Genomic DNA, 15,378 nt, shown 5'->3' on the forward strand with positions numbered 1-15,378 from the left:
ATATACTTACTGTTTCTTACACTGTCCCCCAACGGTTCCTTGAGATGTTTTATGGTGGGACTAGTCTGTTCAGAAACTATAACGCATTGATCACAAACACTGGCATTTGGTTTAGTTTTATTTTCTACTGAAACATTGCTGTAAAATAGCAGATACTGGAAACACAGTTTGCTACAAAGTTGGCTTAATGGTCTTCAATTTCTGTTTGTTTCAATTTAGTTTTCCTGTGAAGACTAAAAATGATTGGTCAGGAAGATTTTTCTCTGGGCTGACAGTGAGCAGAAAACGGAGTTGCTGATGTGTTTGCTGATGTGTCTGAATTCTGTCCTTGATGGCAGTTTAACTGACTCAGTGGCATAAAACAAAATTAGTAACAGTTCAAATGCATCATCTTTCCTCTGGTTAGAATCTCCCTGACAAGTACTTATTATTTGGCTAACAAGGAGTAATTAAGCTTCTGCAGGGAGGAGGAAGAGAAAAGCAAATGACCTCTTAAGGCTGAGCCTCAGCAGGGTCTAACTAAAGCTTCTTCCTGAAAAGTGAGTCACTCCTATGAGACCGTGAGCCAGTTTTCCCTCCCTGATCTCCTCACCACCCTTCAGCCATGTTTTTAACTGTCCTGAGCAAACAAGATTAGAATAAGATTAGAATAACAGATTTAAAATAAAGTTGCTGAGATCTCAGACAACTTTCAAGAAAAGCAGAACTATGTTAAGTTGCATCAGAACTTACTTTTGTACCATGCAAGCAGTTTAGAGTTTATGTAGTGCTATCAAGGACTTCATGGTTAAGTGTGATCGCTGTTAGTTAATGTTCTATGGATTATATGTCAATCTTATCTTCAAAGGTTTAGAATGTAAAGTCTTTGATAAGCAAAGATCCAGACTAGCACATTAAAACAGAAGAGTTGCTTAAAATAACTCACGCTTTGGGTGTGGATGCAGTTAGTCCTGTAACTTTGTTAAAGCTATTTTGGGTAAGTATAAAAAACAAAGGTTTTGTTCAACAGCAAGCTTATGTCTGCATATGAACTTCGGTTTAACTGTTTTTCCTCAATTAGTTCAATCCTATAAAAACTATTTTAAATATGAGTATGTCTATATAAAATAATGTACTAGTTTTATGCATAACTTGTAAGTATCCTTTTGATTAACCTACCAAAGCTGGAGCAGCTGAGGCTTATATAAACTACTAACTTTAATGAAACATTTAAGCATGGACTGTCAACCTATTGACCGGAATGGAACTATTTATATTGGTGGAAAACAAGTCCTGTTCTGGCAAAGGATTTTAGCATGTCATTTAAATCGGGAATAACAGAAGCCAGCAAAAAGAATGAAGAGAAGCACACAGGTTTTTTTTTACAATTACTTTGTGGGGCATTTTGTTTTAATTTCATTTTTCCACTCTATTGTTTCTAGAAGAATGAGCTGCCAAAAATCACTGAACTCTGTTCAAAACAGAAATTAAGTCCCTGCCATGAGGAGATTCATGTGTAAACTATATTAATTGCTTTTCCTCAGTGCTGTTTCTCAGAACCTAACTGTATTTTAATGCGCTTTAATAGGGATGTTCTGTATTTACTGGTGACCTTGTGGTTGCTCAGCTACCAAATAAGTTCATTAGGTTATCTGCATATACAAAAGTTGCCACCTGCCTCCTTAAGTGTAATAGCTGTGGTGAAATGCTAATGTATTTCAAGATGATAGATGTTTCTGGTAATATTAGCAGCTATAATGTTAGCAAATCAGGTTCATTAGAAAATTTAATCCAATTAATCGTTGATGTTGTATAGTTCACACCATCCATCTTGAGGAAAGAGCATAAATAATTGTTTGTGGATTCCAAAGTCCTGAATAAACTATGGAGAAAAAGGTTTAAGAAAAATGAGGGGGGAAAAGGCTGCTGGGATATACCTGGTGAATAAAGCAGGTTGTGTTTGACTATTCACTGTGCTGCTGGGAGACTATGACATCTCTGCATTGCTAGAGTATTTTTGTTGCTTGCTGTAAGCTAGAGAAGACACTAAAGAAAAAAAATCACTGGAAATCTGTGGATGATTCTAGTCTCCAATTTCCCATGTATAGAAAACTCATTTTATGAATTATAACATATGAGAATTAAAAGTACTTCCTACAGTGGACTTTCTATCTCCTCATCTGTAGTGATCCTGACCAGAAGACCATTGTACATTGAGGATTAGTGATCTATGTAAGTTAGGCCTGTGCCTACTCAGCTTGTGCTGCACTGCACTGCCCATCCAGCCTGGCCTCCAGGCCCACGTGGGGCCATGTGTCTCCTGTGGCCATGGGATAAATTTACCGGGTCGATTGTACCAGAAGAGCCTGTGGGCAGCTCCCACTTGGCACCTGCGATTATACCCCCTGCGTGGCCTGCCCGTTACCTGAAAATGCAGCAAAAGGTTTTCGTGTGACCATCCTTTCTGTTTGGCAGTAGAAACGATGTATAGAGTTGTTTCCTTGTAAGAAAATCCTGTAATAGCTTGAATGATCAAAATGGTGTAACTTTTCCATGGGCAGGATCTGCGTGACATGCTGCACCTTGATCAGAGATGTGGTGGATGCTGTACAGCTCAGGGTTCCCAGCACCTGAGGGAATGTAAGATTATCAATAGTGTGTTCTCCATTATAGCGTTAGCTCCAGTAAACGGCATTTTAAGTGGTACTTTAGAGTCTGAGTGCCTTTCTTACCCGGATCATAATGAACTAGCACTACCTGGTGCAGAACAGTCATCTTGCTGTACCTGCCAGAACTATTGCACTTGCAGAGTGCTATTTTTGTTTTGATGATGCAACTGAATGAAGACTAAAGTTGGACAAAAGTTAACAAGGAAAAAAAAAAATTCTGTCTTGAATTTGGGATCTTAATGGTTCTGCTTAGAATCCATGAAAATGAAACTTTAACTTGATCATGAGCTGTGTACTGCGAGTTATCTCAATACAGTATTCAAAGCAATATATATTGCAGTGTTACCTTCTTGCCACTCCTGGCCTAGGTGCAGCTAACCACGTGGTTAGCAGAGAAATACCGCGGAGGGATCCGCTAGAAAGCGCAAGGAGTGGGGAGACGGCTGCAGTCCTCACCATTGCTCTCACCATTGCTTAGTCTGAACCCACAGCATTTAAGAGGACATAATAACAACAACAAAAAAACAACCCCCCCAAAGAAAGAAACCAACCAAAAAAACCCCCCCAAACCCCTCCCACCGCAACTGCTTCCTTGCGATGGTATTTTGTACCACTCCTGCTCTGGTGTTCGTTATTTTTGATTGACCTTCCCTCGCTCCAGCTGTATGCAGCCTTCGCTGCAAGCTGCTTTTTGAAATTCTGGGGCTGAAGCAGCCCGCGAGGAAAGTTGCTTTTCTCTGCCTGAGCGTTTCCTACTGTGAAAACCAGGCGGTGTCCGCTGCCAGAGCAGCTGCAGGCGGGGCAGGGAGCCCCCCGCAGCGGGGCTGCTCTCTCGCAGGGGCCGCGGAGCCGGCGCTGCCGAGGCAGGTACCTGGCGGGGGCCGCCCCTGCCCGCGGGGAGCTCCGGCGCCCCTCGCCAGGTTCCCGCTCCCCTCAGCGCCGGAGGCCGCCCCGGCCCGGCCCCGCTGCTCTCGGCCCTCGCCTCTGAGACGCGACGCGCTGGGCTCCCGGGGCGGCGCCTGCGGAGCCGGGCAGGGCCAGGCACCCGCCCCCGGGGCGGCGCGGGGCGGGCGCGGCGGCGGCGGGGCCGGGGGAGGCGAAGGCAGAGCGGCGGCGGGAGCGGGGCGGCAGCAGCAGCCGGCGGGCCGGCCATGGTGGGCCTCAAGGAGGAGCTGCTGAAGTCCATCTGGCACGCCTTCACCGCCCTCGACCTCGACCGCAGCGGGAAGGTCTCCAAGTCCCAGCTGAAGGCAAGTGGGGCGGCCCGGCCGGGGGTGGCGAGCCCGGGGGACGCGGTGTGGGGCCGGGGCCCGATGTGGGTGTGAGGGGCCGTGACACGGGCCTGGGCCTCCGCGGCGGACACGGGGGTGCTCGGCCTGGGGCCTGCCTGAGGTGGTCACGCTCGGGGCCAGACGAGGGGACGCGGCCGCCTGTTTTCGAAGCTCACTTGGGAGCCCTGAATTGCGTTTTCTCCGTTGAGGCTGTCGTTCGTCGCACGGCATTGCCAGTCGCGGTGGCTCCTGCACGCCTGCGTCCCACGGGAGGCTTGCGCGGGCCCTTCCTCGCACTTGAGGAGGCTTATTTTCATTCTGCCCAGGCAAGCGCTTCGTCCTCCCTGAGATGTCAATGCACAAACCCTTGTTGTGCTTCTCGTCCGCTTTCAACCGCATGTCCTTGGTACCCTTTCTGGCCAAAATCTTTTGTGGGGTAGCCGCAAGGTCCCATCTATAGGGGTTGGCTGCGTCCAAGTGAAATTCATAGCTTGCCAAGGAGAGAGCGAGGTTCCACAGTGCTCTCTTATTTGGGTATAAACAGGAGAATTAGTCAAGAGGCTCCAACTGTGCCATTATTTCCTTAGCTTATACGCTGAAGTAATGTTTGTGCTCTTAAAAGAGCTCTCAGGCAGCTTGCTGAATCCGATCCCATCTTGGCCCTGCTTTATGGGACCGTCTTGGCCTGGAAATAATAGCAGGAATCTGGCTAAATAAATATTTTCAATAAGAACACAACACCTGTTGACATTTGAGACTGTGGGTCCTTGTACTGAGTGCTGGAGTTGTGTCAGCCGTGACAATTAGCTGAAGTTTGCGCCCTTTGTGGGATTAACTCCACGAGGGAGAGTGGCCGTGCTGCGGGCGGTATTTCCAGGCGCGGTCAGTAGCTAATGGACTTTGTTTTCAGCATTATGTAATACGTCCACAACGTGCAACGTGCTGCAAGCAGCCTGTTCCTCTTCTCCTTTTCTTCGCTCGGGGTGATCAGGCTGTGAGATACAGCCTGACTCGTCCAGAAGTGACTGTGGGGCAGGGGTCAGGCAAGAGGCCAGACCTGACTGCGAGCTGAAGCTGAAAACGTGTGCAGGTCCCAGGTCTTTCACAGGTGGCGTCCTGAAAGTGAGTATTTGTGTTGCAGGACTAACTGAAGTAGGTTGCAGAGAGCTGTTTTTTTATTGTCCTGCTTTTTAAAGGAATCCTTTTTTCTGTCACCCTACCACGCCTTGTGCGCACTGCCGTGATTTGCGTGCTCAGTGCGGTCACCCGGGAGGTGTGTCTGCAGCACGTGTCAGCATGCCGGTCGGTGAAGAAGCTGTTGTGATCGCACAGGTGCTGGGGTGAATTAAATGGCTGAAGAAGCACCCAGGATGCTGGTGGGCTTGTACGGATTGCTCTGATGGAGGTGTCATCACTTCTCTAAGATCATTGACTGATGTAGGTAGAGTAGGGCAGCAGTTGTATTTCCAAACTGAAGTGCAGTTCCTTGTCTTGTCATGCTCTTCTGTCTTATTAGAGCCCTGTGTTTACAAATGCTTGTGTTCAAAAAAGGTAAAAAAAATAAAAAGGAGAGGGGAAATTAAACTTGTCCCCTTGTTACCTATCACACATCTTCCTAAACAGATTTGATGTTTCATTCTGTCTATCTGTGAGAGAGAAGGGATGAAAAAAAGTGTGTCTTTGCGGGTCTGTGCAGTTCTGTCTGTGATATAAAGGCTCCTGAGGGAAGTGTCAAGTAGTGGATCTAGGAATACAGAAACAAGTTTGAAATGAGGCTGCTGGCTTCTCCTGTGGCCACCAAGAGTTACTTTTCAGGAAACACAAAAAGGGGTAGAGAGTGTTCTTCTGTAGGTTTTTTGTGGCAAATGATGAATGTGGTGTCAAACTGATAGTCCTAATGGGGAGAAAAGGTGTACGTTATGGCAGTAGCCCCACATCGATGCAGCAGAAAGGGGTAGGCAGGACAGCAAAGCAGAAGTTCCTGTCTGATTGATTTAGGGCTATGTTGTACTAAGGTATTTCACAATAAAGTATTTCTGATCCACATTATCATGAGGAAGTTATAGCACCCCTATAAAATGGAGAGATGAGGCTTGGAGATAAACAGGTTAGTAGCAATCTGTGGCATTAGAAAAATACGTTTAATAGTTTAGTGAAACTCCTGTTACAAAAAAAACTGGTAAAACACTATTTGTTTTCTGAGAACAGCATGCAGTGTTGTAACTTGCTGAACTCTTCCTTCCTCAATAAGAAAACTTACTGACAACGGATCTTTGAGTTGTATAAGCCAGTATAAGGTATTGCCGTCATGTTGCACAGAAGGTTCTAAGTATAATATGTTGGTTGTTAAAGACAGTGATTTCTAGTTTCTCTACCTAGAAGTGATCTTTGAGCCTTCCATAAAAATAAATACTTTTCTTTAAATATTGCAAGGAAAATGAATGTGTGTTATGTAGCTGAGGCACTACTGTGAAGGGTTTACATCACATTGTTCTTAATATATCTAGAGCAAAGGGATGGAGGTGAGTGAATTGGGTCTGTTTTGTAGTCTGGAGAAACAGCAAATGCTTGGAGGAAAAACTAGGACTTCCTTGGAATAGTAAGGATTTCATGAGATGTTTTTTATCCATTGGTATCTTTTATATATGGTCTGAGCTGCTGAGAGAAGAGACAGTCAAATAGTTCCTCTGTGTAATTTTGAATATTATCTTTTTCTAGTATGTACTGGTTTGTTTGTTGGTTTTTTTTTTTTGTCTAATCAGTAATCTTCAGAAGTTCTGTTATACTGGCTGCAGATCCTACCCTTTTTTCTATATCAGCAGAAACATTTGTGTATTCTGTTCTTAAATTACACCTTCAAATATGGATTTTGTCAGTGTGTTTCAGCACTTTCAAACACTGATAGAGCAAGGCTGAAGTCTAAGTTTTGTGTATGCAGTTACAGTTGCTGTTGTGGTTTGAGCACAAGCTATACACAAATACTTGCTTTCCTATATTTATATTCAATTTAATCTTTCTTGCAATCTGCAATTTTAAAATTGACTTATTTTAAAAGTTTCTGTAACATGCCAACATTCAATTTGCTTTTCATCTGGATCTTGAAACACTGTGGTTTTAAATGTAGTTACACTTAGCACCCATCAATACTCCTTGTAGTATGTGTGTATGATTGGATCTTGGAGAGAATACATAGCAATTAGTTTTTACACTCTGGAAGCTCTTCTTTACATTGCTTTGTGACTTGTCTCTGCTTAGGCAATGGAGTTATTTGGCTGTTCTCGTTTTGTTTTGTGTGCAGCCGCTGGGGTGGATTTTCAAAGTCTTGGATTCCTGGCATGATATCTGCAGGACATGAATGGTGAGCACCTCGTGAAAATACGGCCTCATTCAGGCCCATAACATGTGGGTGACCAAAGTTACTAGTCAGGCTTAGAAAATTTAAACCGGTCTTTAATCGTATCTGGGATGTTACAGGATTATTAGACCTCTTGTCTTTGTTTTGCCTTTTTACTAAATGGGAAGTCAGTGGCCGGTGGGAAGAGGAAGAATGGTGTAATCAGGGGCAAGAGGGATGGTCCGAATGGAGAGGAAGACCTCAAACAATGTGGCAAGGCACTGGAAGGGTCGAGAGCCTGTGACGAGTGGGCAGGACCCCAGCCAGACAATTGATTTTGTACAACATTGAAGGATGGTAGGAAATTAGTCATTATGACTCACTATGAGAGAGTTGTACTCTGACGTTATTAACGGGGCTCAGAAGCATGTGTATTAGGGCAGCCATGAGGAATTGTGTCTGTAAGGTGCGAGGGGAGGGATGCCCCTCTTCCAGAAGAGCTGGCAAACCAAGGCAGCTTGTAGACCAAAAGGGGGACATTAAGAAACAGCGGGGCCATGATACTGTGTTTGAGAGGAGCAGTTGCCAGTGGATCAGCAGCTTGTTGTCCTTTGTCCTTGAGGTTTTGTCAACTGTTTTCAAGGAAGATGTAAGAGAAAGGCTCAGTAGATGGAGGATGTTTACTGGGAGCTCTTCCTAAGGGCCGTGAGCCACAGGGCAGAAAGGTGATTCCCTTGGCAACTGGACAGATGCAGGCTGGCACCAGTACGTGATCGGGGGCCAGAGGGGGCATGCTGATAATGAAGACAAGAGGAAGGGTGAGGTTGTCAAAAATGGTGACAAGGAGTCTGTGAGTGCCCGAGGGAGAAGATGAAGGAACGGAGAGGTGATGTGGGCAAAAGGCACTAGCGTCAGGAATGTGAGCTGGTGAAGGCGGGGCTTGAATACGCTCATCTGACTGGGAAGGAGGTTGCTGCACTAACCCCGATGTTAAATAATGAGACTCCGAATGGAGCATTTGCTACCTGAGTGGGTAAGGAAGCTGTAGCTTGGAGATGCTGTGATGCCAGAAACTGTATGCTTAAGATGTACTCTGTTTGAAAAGACCTTGTGCCTGTGACAGGGGGCATATACGATGCTGGTTTCCACACTGGTCAGAAAAGGAAAAGGGAAAGTACTTGTGAGTAGCCTTATTTTGGCTGGCTAGCTGCTGGCATGGATGTCAGGGAGAGATGAGCCAAGAATGTCTTGGAATGAATTCACTCGAAGCCACTGAATGGAGCTGTCAGGATCTGCGATGCCAACATTTTAAAATCTTAAAAAGAGACGGGGAAGGGAGAAGACCCCCCTGAAAGATGGAAAAGAAAAAGAAAAAAGTACTGAAGAAACTGACAATAGCCGCTGTAGGATTAGTCTGCCCTGTTAATGCTCCTACTATCATCTGGGCCAAATTTTTGTCGCTGAGCAGTGCGTAGTCTAGCAGATCTTCCTTTTCCCTTTAGAAACGCACATCACTTTTATGGACAAGGTTAAATGGAACTACTCAGATGGTAACAATTCAACACGTGCTTAAAGTTTTGGAAGATCAATGTTTTAGAAAATGGGAGCTCACAGGGGAGCAGCTGTGGCGGAGTAGAGCTGGGCTGGAGATCTGCACTCCAGGTAAAGCAGCATGAGACTGGCCATAAATAAAGTAAATCCAAAGTCTGTAACCACCTTTGGTGGTCAGCTTGCTTGTTTCATCCGGTTATTTATATTTGGAGCAGAACACCTTCAGTATTCCCTGGGCACGACTAGGCATCTTTCTTACGAAACTTTTCATTAAAAATGGAAGAATTGCGCCCGGAGTGCACTGGTTTTCGGAACCCTTTGCAGACCACTTGTACTGTCTCATGGACTACATTTTGGGGACCACCGCTGTACCCATCTGCCGCAGCACAGAGATGAGTCTCCGGCCTGGGGTTGGAGTTGGCTCTGGCATGAAGGTAGATTGTTAAATGTGGCATCCAGAGCATAATAAGTGCTGAAAGAAAAAGCTGCCTAGCAACCCTGTGGGCATGGGGGGAATAATCCTTCCTGGTGCAAAACTTCCTCATGGTTGATGGAGCTTCTGCAAGGCAAGGCGATTTTTTGTACCACAATTAACCTAATACTCAGCTAGATTTTTTTTTTTTTTAATTGATCATTAAAATAGAGTATATCATGGTCCAGATAACGTGATTTGAGAGAACAAAACCAGACCTCAGTACAGAATTTTTCAGGCTTACCCTGCAACTGAAGAATTCAGCTGGCGCTTGGCCGTGTTAGAGAATGGCAGGCTTTGGCAGGCACTGAGGAATTTCCTGAATTGTGAAAAGAGAGTACTGGGCACAGGAGAGATCACAGATAAGGCAGATCTTAGAAAATGATTGAAAGTGGAATTCTTTCCTGGTAAATTGGTTGCTTGGTGTGGAAACCACCTAGGTTTCTGACAGCCCAAGCACAGCAAGAAGGCTGAAAAAGGGAGAAGAGAAACATGTAGAAAGGACATGATGAGAAAGTATTTTATTGAGACTTTTAAGTTATTTTGGTAATAAGCTTAAATCAGTCACGCTTTTAGAATATTTTTATTAGCTGAGTATTTTTCTTAGTTATAGTGTTAGCAACTACAGTCTGGTTGGAAAACTGAGATCATCTTTGTTTCTCAGAAGTTCAAGAATCCCTCAGTCTTCCATAAATAACAACAGAAGCCTTAAATAGAAGGGGAAACACACATGATAGTACGTTTTTTTCCCCCCATATGTAAATCACATGGACTCAAATACTTGATTTGATGTGGTGGTTAAAAATAAGGATAGATTGAAGGGAAATATACTGTTGATGGAGGGTAGCGTGAAATGTGATAACTTCTAAATACTATTTTGGTATCTTGTGAAATACAGCTTTTGTTGTAATATGGCTGATGCTATTGTTTTTCTGTTTTTAAACTTTTGCACCTGGTTAGCTCCAGTGGCTTAACATTAGCATACGACAATGAAAATATGTATTTCTTGTGGAAATGTGTGCTTTTCTAAAAGAAAATCTAACTTTGGAGGTACGTAGAGAGGAATTCTCCTCTGAACTGAACGTGCATCTTGGGCTATCTTTGTAGGTTTTTTTAATGCGAACTAGTGCTTAGACTCTGCATGTCTCCTTATCATACTTAAGAAAAATAAATGTATGGGTTTGTTTTTTGGGGTGGGGGGTGGGAAGCCCAGCCATTTTAAGTGTGTGGCAAAGGTTTGATTTCCTAGGCTTTGACGACTTCAGACTTTCACTTCTTGTTTTGCAGCTACCCCATCTCCACTGCTTTATGTCTACTCACCTAAACAGACCTGCTTATAAATTTTCTCTACATTTTTTTACTGCTTTCTCTTTGCATCATTTGGGTCTGTTTTTTTTTTTAATTTTATGCTGCACAGTGAAAAAGTAAAACATATACCAAAACTCAGTTTCAGTCTGTCCCATCTAGTTGTTGATTAAAAAAAAAAAAATACCACAAGCAGCATGCCTTTTCAAAAGATGCAATCTGCTTGACTTCTGCCTAATTTTGTTGTACCTGTATTTTTTGCCTTTGGTTCTTAGGTATGTTTTTTTCAATGCAGACCATTCCTGGGCACGTGAAGTTAAATCCTTAACCCAGTTCCTGTAGCCAGTACATGGTCTTCAGAGGCTTAACTCTGCATCATGCCAAGGGGAGAGGACTTCCGAGCGACGGCATGTTTAAGACCCAGTGGGCAGCATGTTACAGGACTGACCTGACTCAAGACAGTGTGAACGACAAAAGGGACGGTGCTTTGCCTTTCTTAGGAAAGTGCTGGTGGCACAGGAATGAGTGCTAGCCAGGCTCTGCCTTCCTGTTGTTGGTACCAAGGCGTTAGTTTGTGCATGCAAAACTCGGCCTAAGTTGAAAAAGTTGAGATGCGTTGGCTACCAGTTAGTTTTCAATAATTCAGTACTTCCTTAAAACTAATCAAGCATGTAGCCTCTTCTTGAAGGTAATTTCTCAAGAACAGACACAAGTGCTGGTGGGTGTGAAGCTCTTCACATAATTCATGCAAATACCTTTTTAAAATAAAAATTTGAGAAGCACGCCTAAACCCTTCCCCTTTCTATAACATTACTTTTCCTTTGCTGACTAAAACATGGGGTGAATGTTGAGAAGCAATCCAAAAGGAAGCAGATGAGAGAAATCTGTTGTTAATGCTTTAATTTGAGTGGCCATGTCTTTGTAAAGTAAAGGTACATATTGAGTTGTTTTATTTGTTAATTGTTTTCACTAGGCAGTAAATATAAGTTCAAAGGCTAGGTGTTTGTGGTTGTTTTCTGTAGCTATCTAATTTCACTCTGTAAATATTACTTTGGTGTTTTTGCACGCTTCTCCTGGTTTTCAAATGCATATGTGTACAGAGGGTAGCTTCTGTAGCTCTGTTTGCACTTCTGTAGGAATGGACGTATCTGTGATCACGTTGTTTCTGTAAACGTGCCACTGTCTGAAGCCATCAAATCCTTGGAGTCCACTTTTTTAGTTACGTTTTGTTTTTTGACAAAAATCTGCAGGGCAGAACTTGGGCTAACACAAAGGTGTCACTTTCTGCGCATGGTTTTGCGAATCACAGGCCTGCTCTGGAGGGAGTGCAGCATGATTAAGGCCAACAGCGGTGTCATTGATTTCTCTTCTGTCCTTAGGTCCTTTCTCACAACTTGTGCACAGTGTTAAATGTTCCCCATGACCCGGTGGCCTTGGAAGAGCACTTTAGGGACGATGATGAAGGACCAGTTTCCAATCAGGGTTACATGCCTTATCTAAACAAATTCATCTTGGAAAAGGTAAGCTTTGAATTCTTGTGTTCTGTTTTTCCCTTTATCAGGTTTTGTATTAGAGTGTTGTTACAGTAGATTTCTGCTTGCAGGAAGCACGCTGGTGTGAAGACACTCTGGTTGTGAGTGTGCCTGTGTGGCGTTGTGATGGGGCAGGTACTCTGGAGAGCCTGTGCATTAAATGGAAGGGTGTACTGTTCTCTACTTCTTTTTTCTCTCCTTGGTTTCTATTTCCTGTTACACCTGGTCATTGTCTAAGCTGTGTTCATGCAGAACTGTGTTCATATTAATAAAGCACCTCAGCTTGAATTTATTTGGAAGTATCTTGGAGCTATAGATTGTCCCACTTTATATTACGGCTATAACAGAATATTGTCATAGACTCATTTGCAAACAGGAAGGGCAAAAATATCTTTAATGTCTATTCACAAGGTATTTTAATAAATAGATTCTTTCAGATAGTTACAGTGGGTGACATTAGGGAGTGTTGCTAAGTTCCATCTTGCAAGTTATTTCCTTTTGTGTCTGAGCACTCTTCAGTCTTCTGTTGTGCCTTGTTTTGGGGGAAGCTCTGGAAAGCCAGCAGGGTTTCCCTGGTCTTCTCTCCATCTTGTTCTAAGACAGGTAGTCACTGGGTCAGAGCTGGGCTCTGGGAGCTGTGTGTTTGAGATTTACGTTGAAATTTTTGAAAGTATCTTCCTGCTTTTCTTCTGACAACTTCTGTTGAGAGATTGGTCTAGACGGTAGAAACCAGCCCATGTGACAGAGCAAGCTTCAACACTACTGATATCACAGCTTCAATACCACTGATTTCTCATATACTTGGGGGCTGACCCCAGAAACCCTCAAACTTTGATGTTGTGGCTGCAGATACATAGATGTTTGCTTTCTTTTATAATGTTAAGAAGTCCCGAACTGACATGCTGCTGAGAAGTCCAATGCAGCAACTGCAGGTTATGCAAACTCCTTAGCCCGATTTGCTGATTTTCGCTGCTTCTTTAATCCGTATTTAATACTGGTGGAAAATGTGGGATATATTTTTTATATATATATATATTTTTTTTTTTTTTTTTTTTATAAAAAATGCAGTCTGGCAGCTTGGAAGCAGAAGAAGGTTCATATATCTAGCTAAGACTTATCAGCTCCTCTGCCTCTCTAGTCTGTGTTTCTCTCATACCCAGTAATAGTGTCCCGTTTCATGTGTGGGAGCTGTTGGCTGTTAATACACATAAAGGTACCTGCTTAATGTCTTGGTTGTTTGATGTTGGACAATCTTGGTTTGTCCCTAAGAAGTTTGTGATCTCACTTCCACTTCGTGTTGGCTGCCCGAGTTCCTGTAAGATTCCAGGGAGACCAAGCAGTTTGTATACAGATCTTGGGGGAAAAAGAAAAGGCCTTACTTTATTTTGACTGAAGGATTACGGTAGTAGAGTCTGAACCACAATGGTTTTTGTTAATACCATTTGTAGGCAGAGCAACCCATTAAGTAAAAAAAAAAAAAAAAAAAAAGAGATGGAAGGCTTTTTCAAGTATAAACATGCTTTATTGTTAAAGGGTGTTTATAGGAAGAATAGTTATGGAAATGAGGAGCAATTGCATTTAAGTAACACTTTAATTTGAAAATTAAAGACCTGGCTACATAAGCAAATTGCTGTGAATTTACAGTGTTTAGCTCTCTGGGGCACCTTCTTACTCCATGGTAAAAACGAGGGACAAGCTACCTTGCTTTCTCATGAAAGGAAAGAGCATGACTGCATGTAGTTTCTTGTGTTGTTTTATTCATACACTGATCTGGCTTCCGATAATTGCCTGATACAACCATACCATTAGTTCATCTTAAAAGATGAAAATGTTAAGGAACAGGATTAAAATACCTGTAACTTCATATTGTTTAATCCTGACTAAATGCTTGTGAACAGTTTAGATATGTACTATTAAAAATTAGTGAAATTCTTCAGACAGAAGGCTATCTTTGTGGACTGGAAAAATCTTGATTGTGACATCTCATCTTTTAGAGATGACTTTACATCAGTGCCAAAAGACAACATGCAGTGGGATGAAGTCACTGGTTCATAGCATGTCTCCTTTGTTTAAAACAAACAAGCAAAAAAAGCAAACAAGAACCCCCTTCTTTTTTCATTCTTCCAAGGCATAATCTGTTCTTTTAGATGGGGTAATTGTAGAACAAATGCTATTAATTTATGCTAGTAAGCAAAGTTATTAAAGAAGGTCTGGTGCTTTATACCCCTGAATACAGAGGAAGTTCTCTCAATTTCCAGTCATACATCTTCTGGTGAATTAATTGATTTGAGCAAGAGCAACCTGCTCAAGAGAGATTTTTTTTTTTTATCTCAAGATATTTTGCTTTAAAATGTTAGTAAAATACTTAAAGAATGAATTCCTAGATTTCTTTTAAAACAGATATTTAACTGTAACTTAAAATTTTATTGAGGGAATTTTGTAACCTTTTGAAATAACTTCTGTTGTATTCTTAAATGCAGTGTAGCTTTTTATATTTTAGCGCTGGCTTACCCTGTGTTACCCTGCAATATAGCCTCTTTCATGTAAAAGTCCGAGGAGTCACCAAGAAAGGCACAAGTCACTAGTTTAATGAGGCAAATTGGTTGCAACTAATTTCCTTTATCCAAACAGGGAATTTGAATAAATAGTTTGAATGATTAATAGTGCCTTATTGATGATTTCTAGTATCGTGTTGCTTTTTACTTAGCAGACAGATATATCTAGGATTTTTCTGCATCTGAAGCAAAATCTATTCTTGTTCTGTAAGTGTCCCTTTCAGGAGGGAGCTGTCTCTTGCCAGTGTAACGTCTTTGTAATTTGTTTTACTTGGTTTCATAACCATATCTTAGCATGTTCCATTATTTACAATGTATGTCTGTTAATACCAATTGAAAATGTTTCATTTTCAATTATGGTGATGGTGGTATTTTACAGCATGCCTTATATATAGCAGGGAAGAGTCGTAGTGGGGGGAGACAAAGAAGGACATAGTTTTAAACTTCAGGTTATCTCATCTTCCAGACAACTTAGTGAATGCTATTTACACTGCCAGTGCTTGTTATATTTTTGGAACTGATCTGATTACTGGTACTTAATCCACATATTTTCTGTATTTCCTTATGTTTTAGAGTTGTTTAGTAGGATATTGATGATGGTAAATTATACTTTGCATATTGGTAGAAATTAAAGATCTAGAAAATTGTATGGGTTTTGCTGCATTTTTCTTTTGATTATTTTGTAAAACTTCTTAGAAAGGGAAGGTAGG

The 15,378-nt window shown here is 42.4% G+C and overlaps 1 protein-coding gene across 2 annotated transcripts in view; it reads left to right on the forward strand.

Moving 5' to 3' along the window:
* The first annotated feature begins 3,743 nt into the window (after positions 1-3,743).
* Positions 3,744-15,378, forward strand: part of SWAP70 (switching B cell complex subunit SWAP70) — a 41,800-nt gene continuing 30,165 nt past the window's right edge. Inside the window, exons 1-3 of one of the 2 annotated variants that reach the window (XM_082317720.1) lie at positions 4,965-5,041; positions 7,218-7,277; positions 11,961-12,101. In XM_082317720.1, coding sequence (XP_082173846.1) covers positions 7,275-7,277; positions 11,961-12,101 — 144 coding nt within the window. In that variant the 5' untranslated portion in view covers positions 4,965-5,041; positions 7,218-7,274. Of the gene's footprint in view, positions 3,899-4,964; positions 5,042-7,217; positions 7,278-11,960; positions 12,102-15,378 lie in introns of those variants that run through there. The other variant, XM_082317719.1, reaches the window with a different exon arrangement.

The sequence above is a fragment of the Platalea leucorodia genome, assembly GCF_965183815.1.
Source record: "Platalea leucorodia genome assembly, chromosome: 7".
Lineage (NCBI taxonomy): Eukaryota > Metazoa > Chordata > Aves > Pelecaniformes > Threskiornithidae > Platalea > Platalea leucorodia.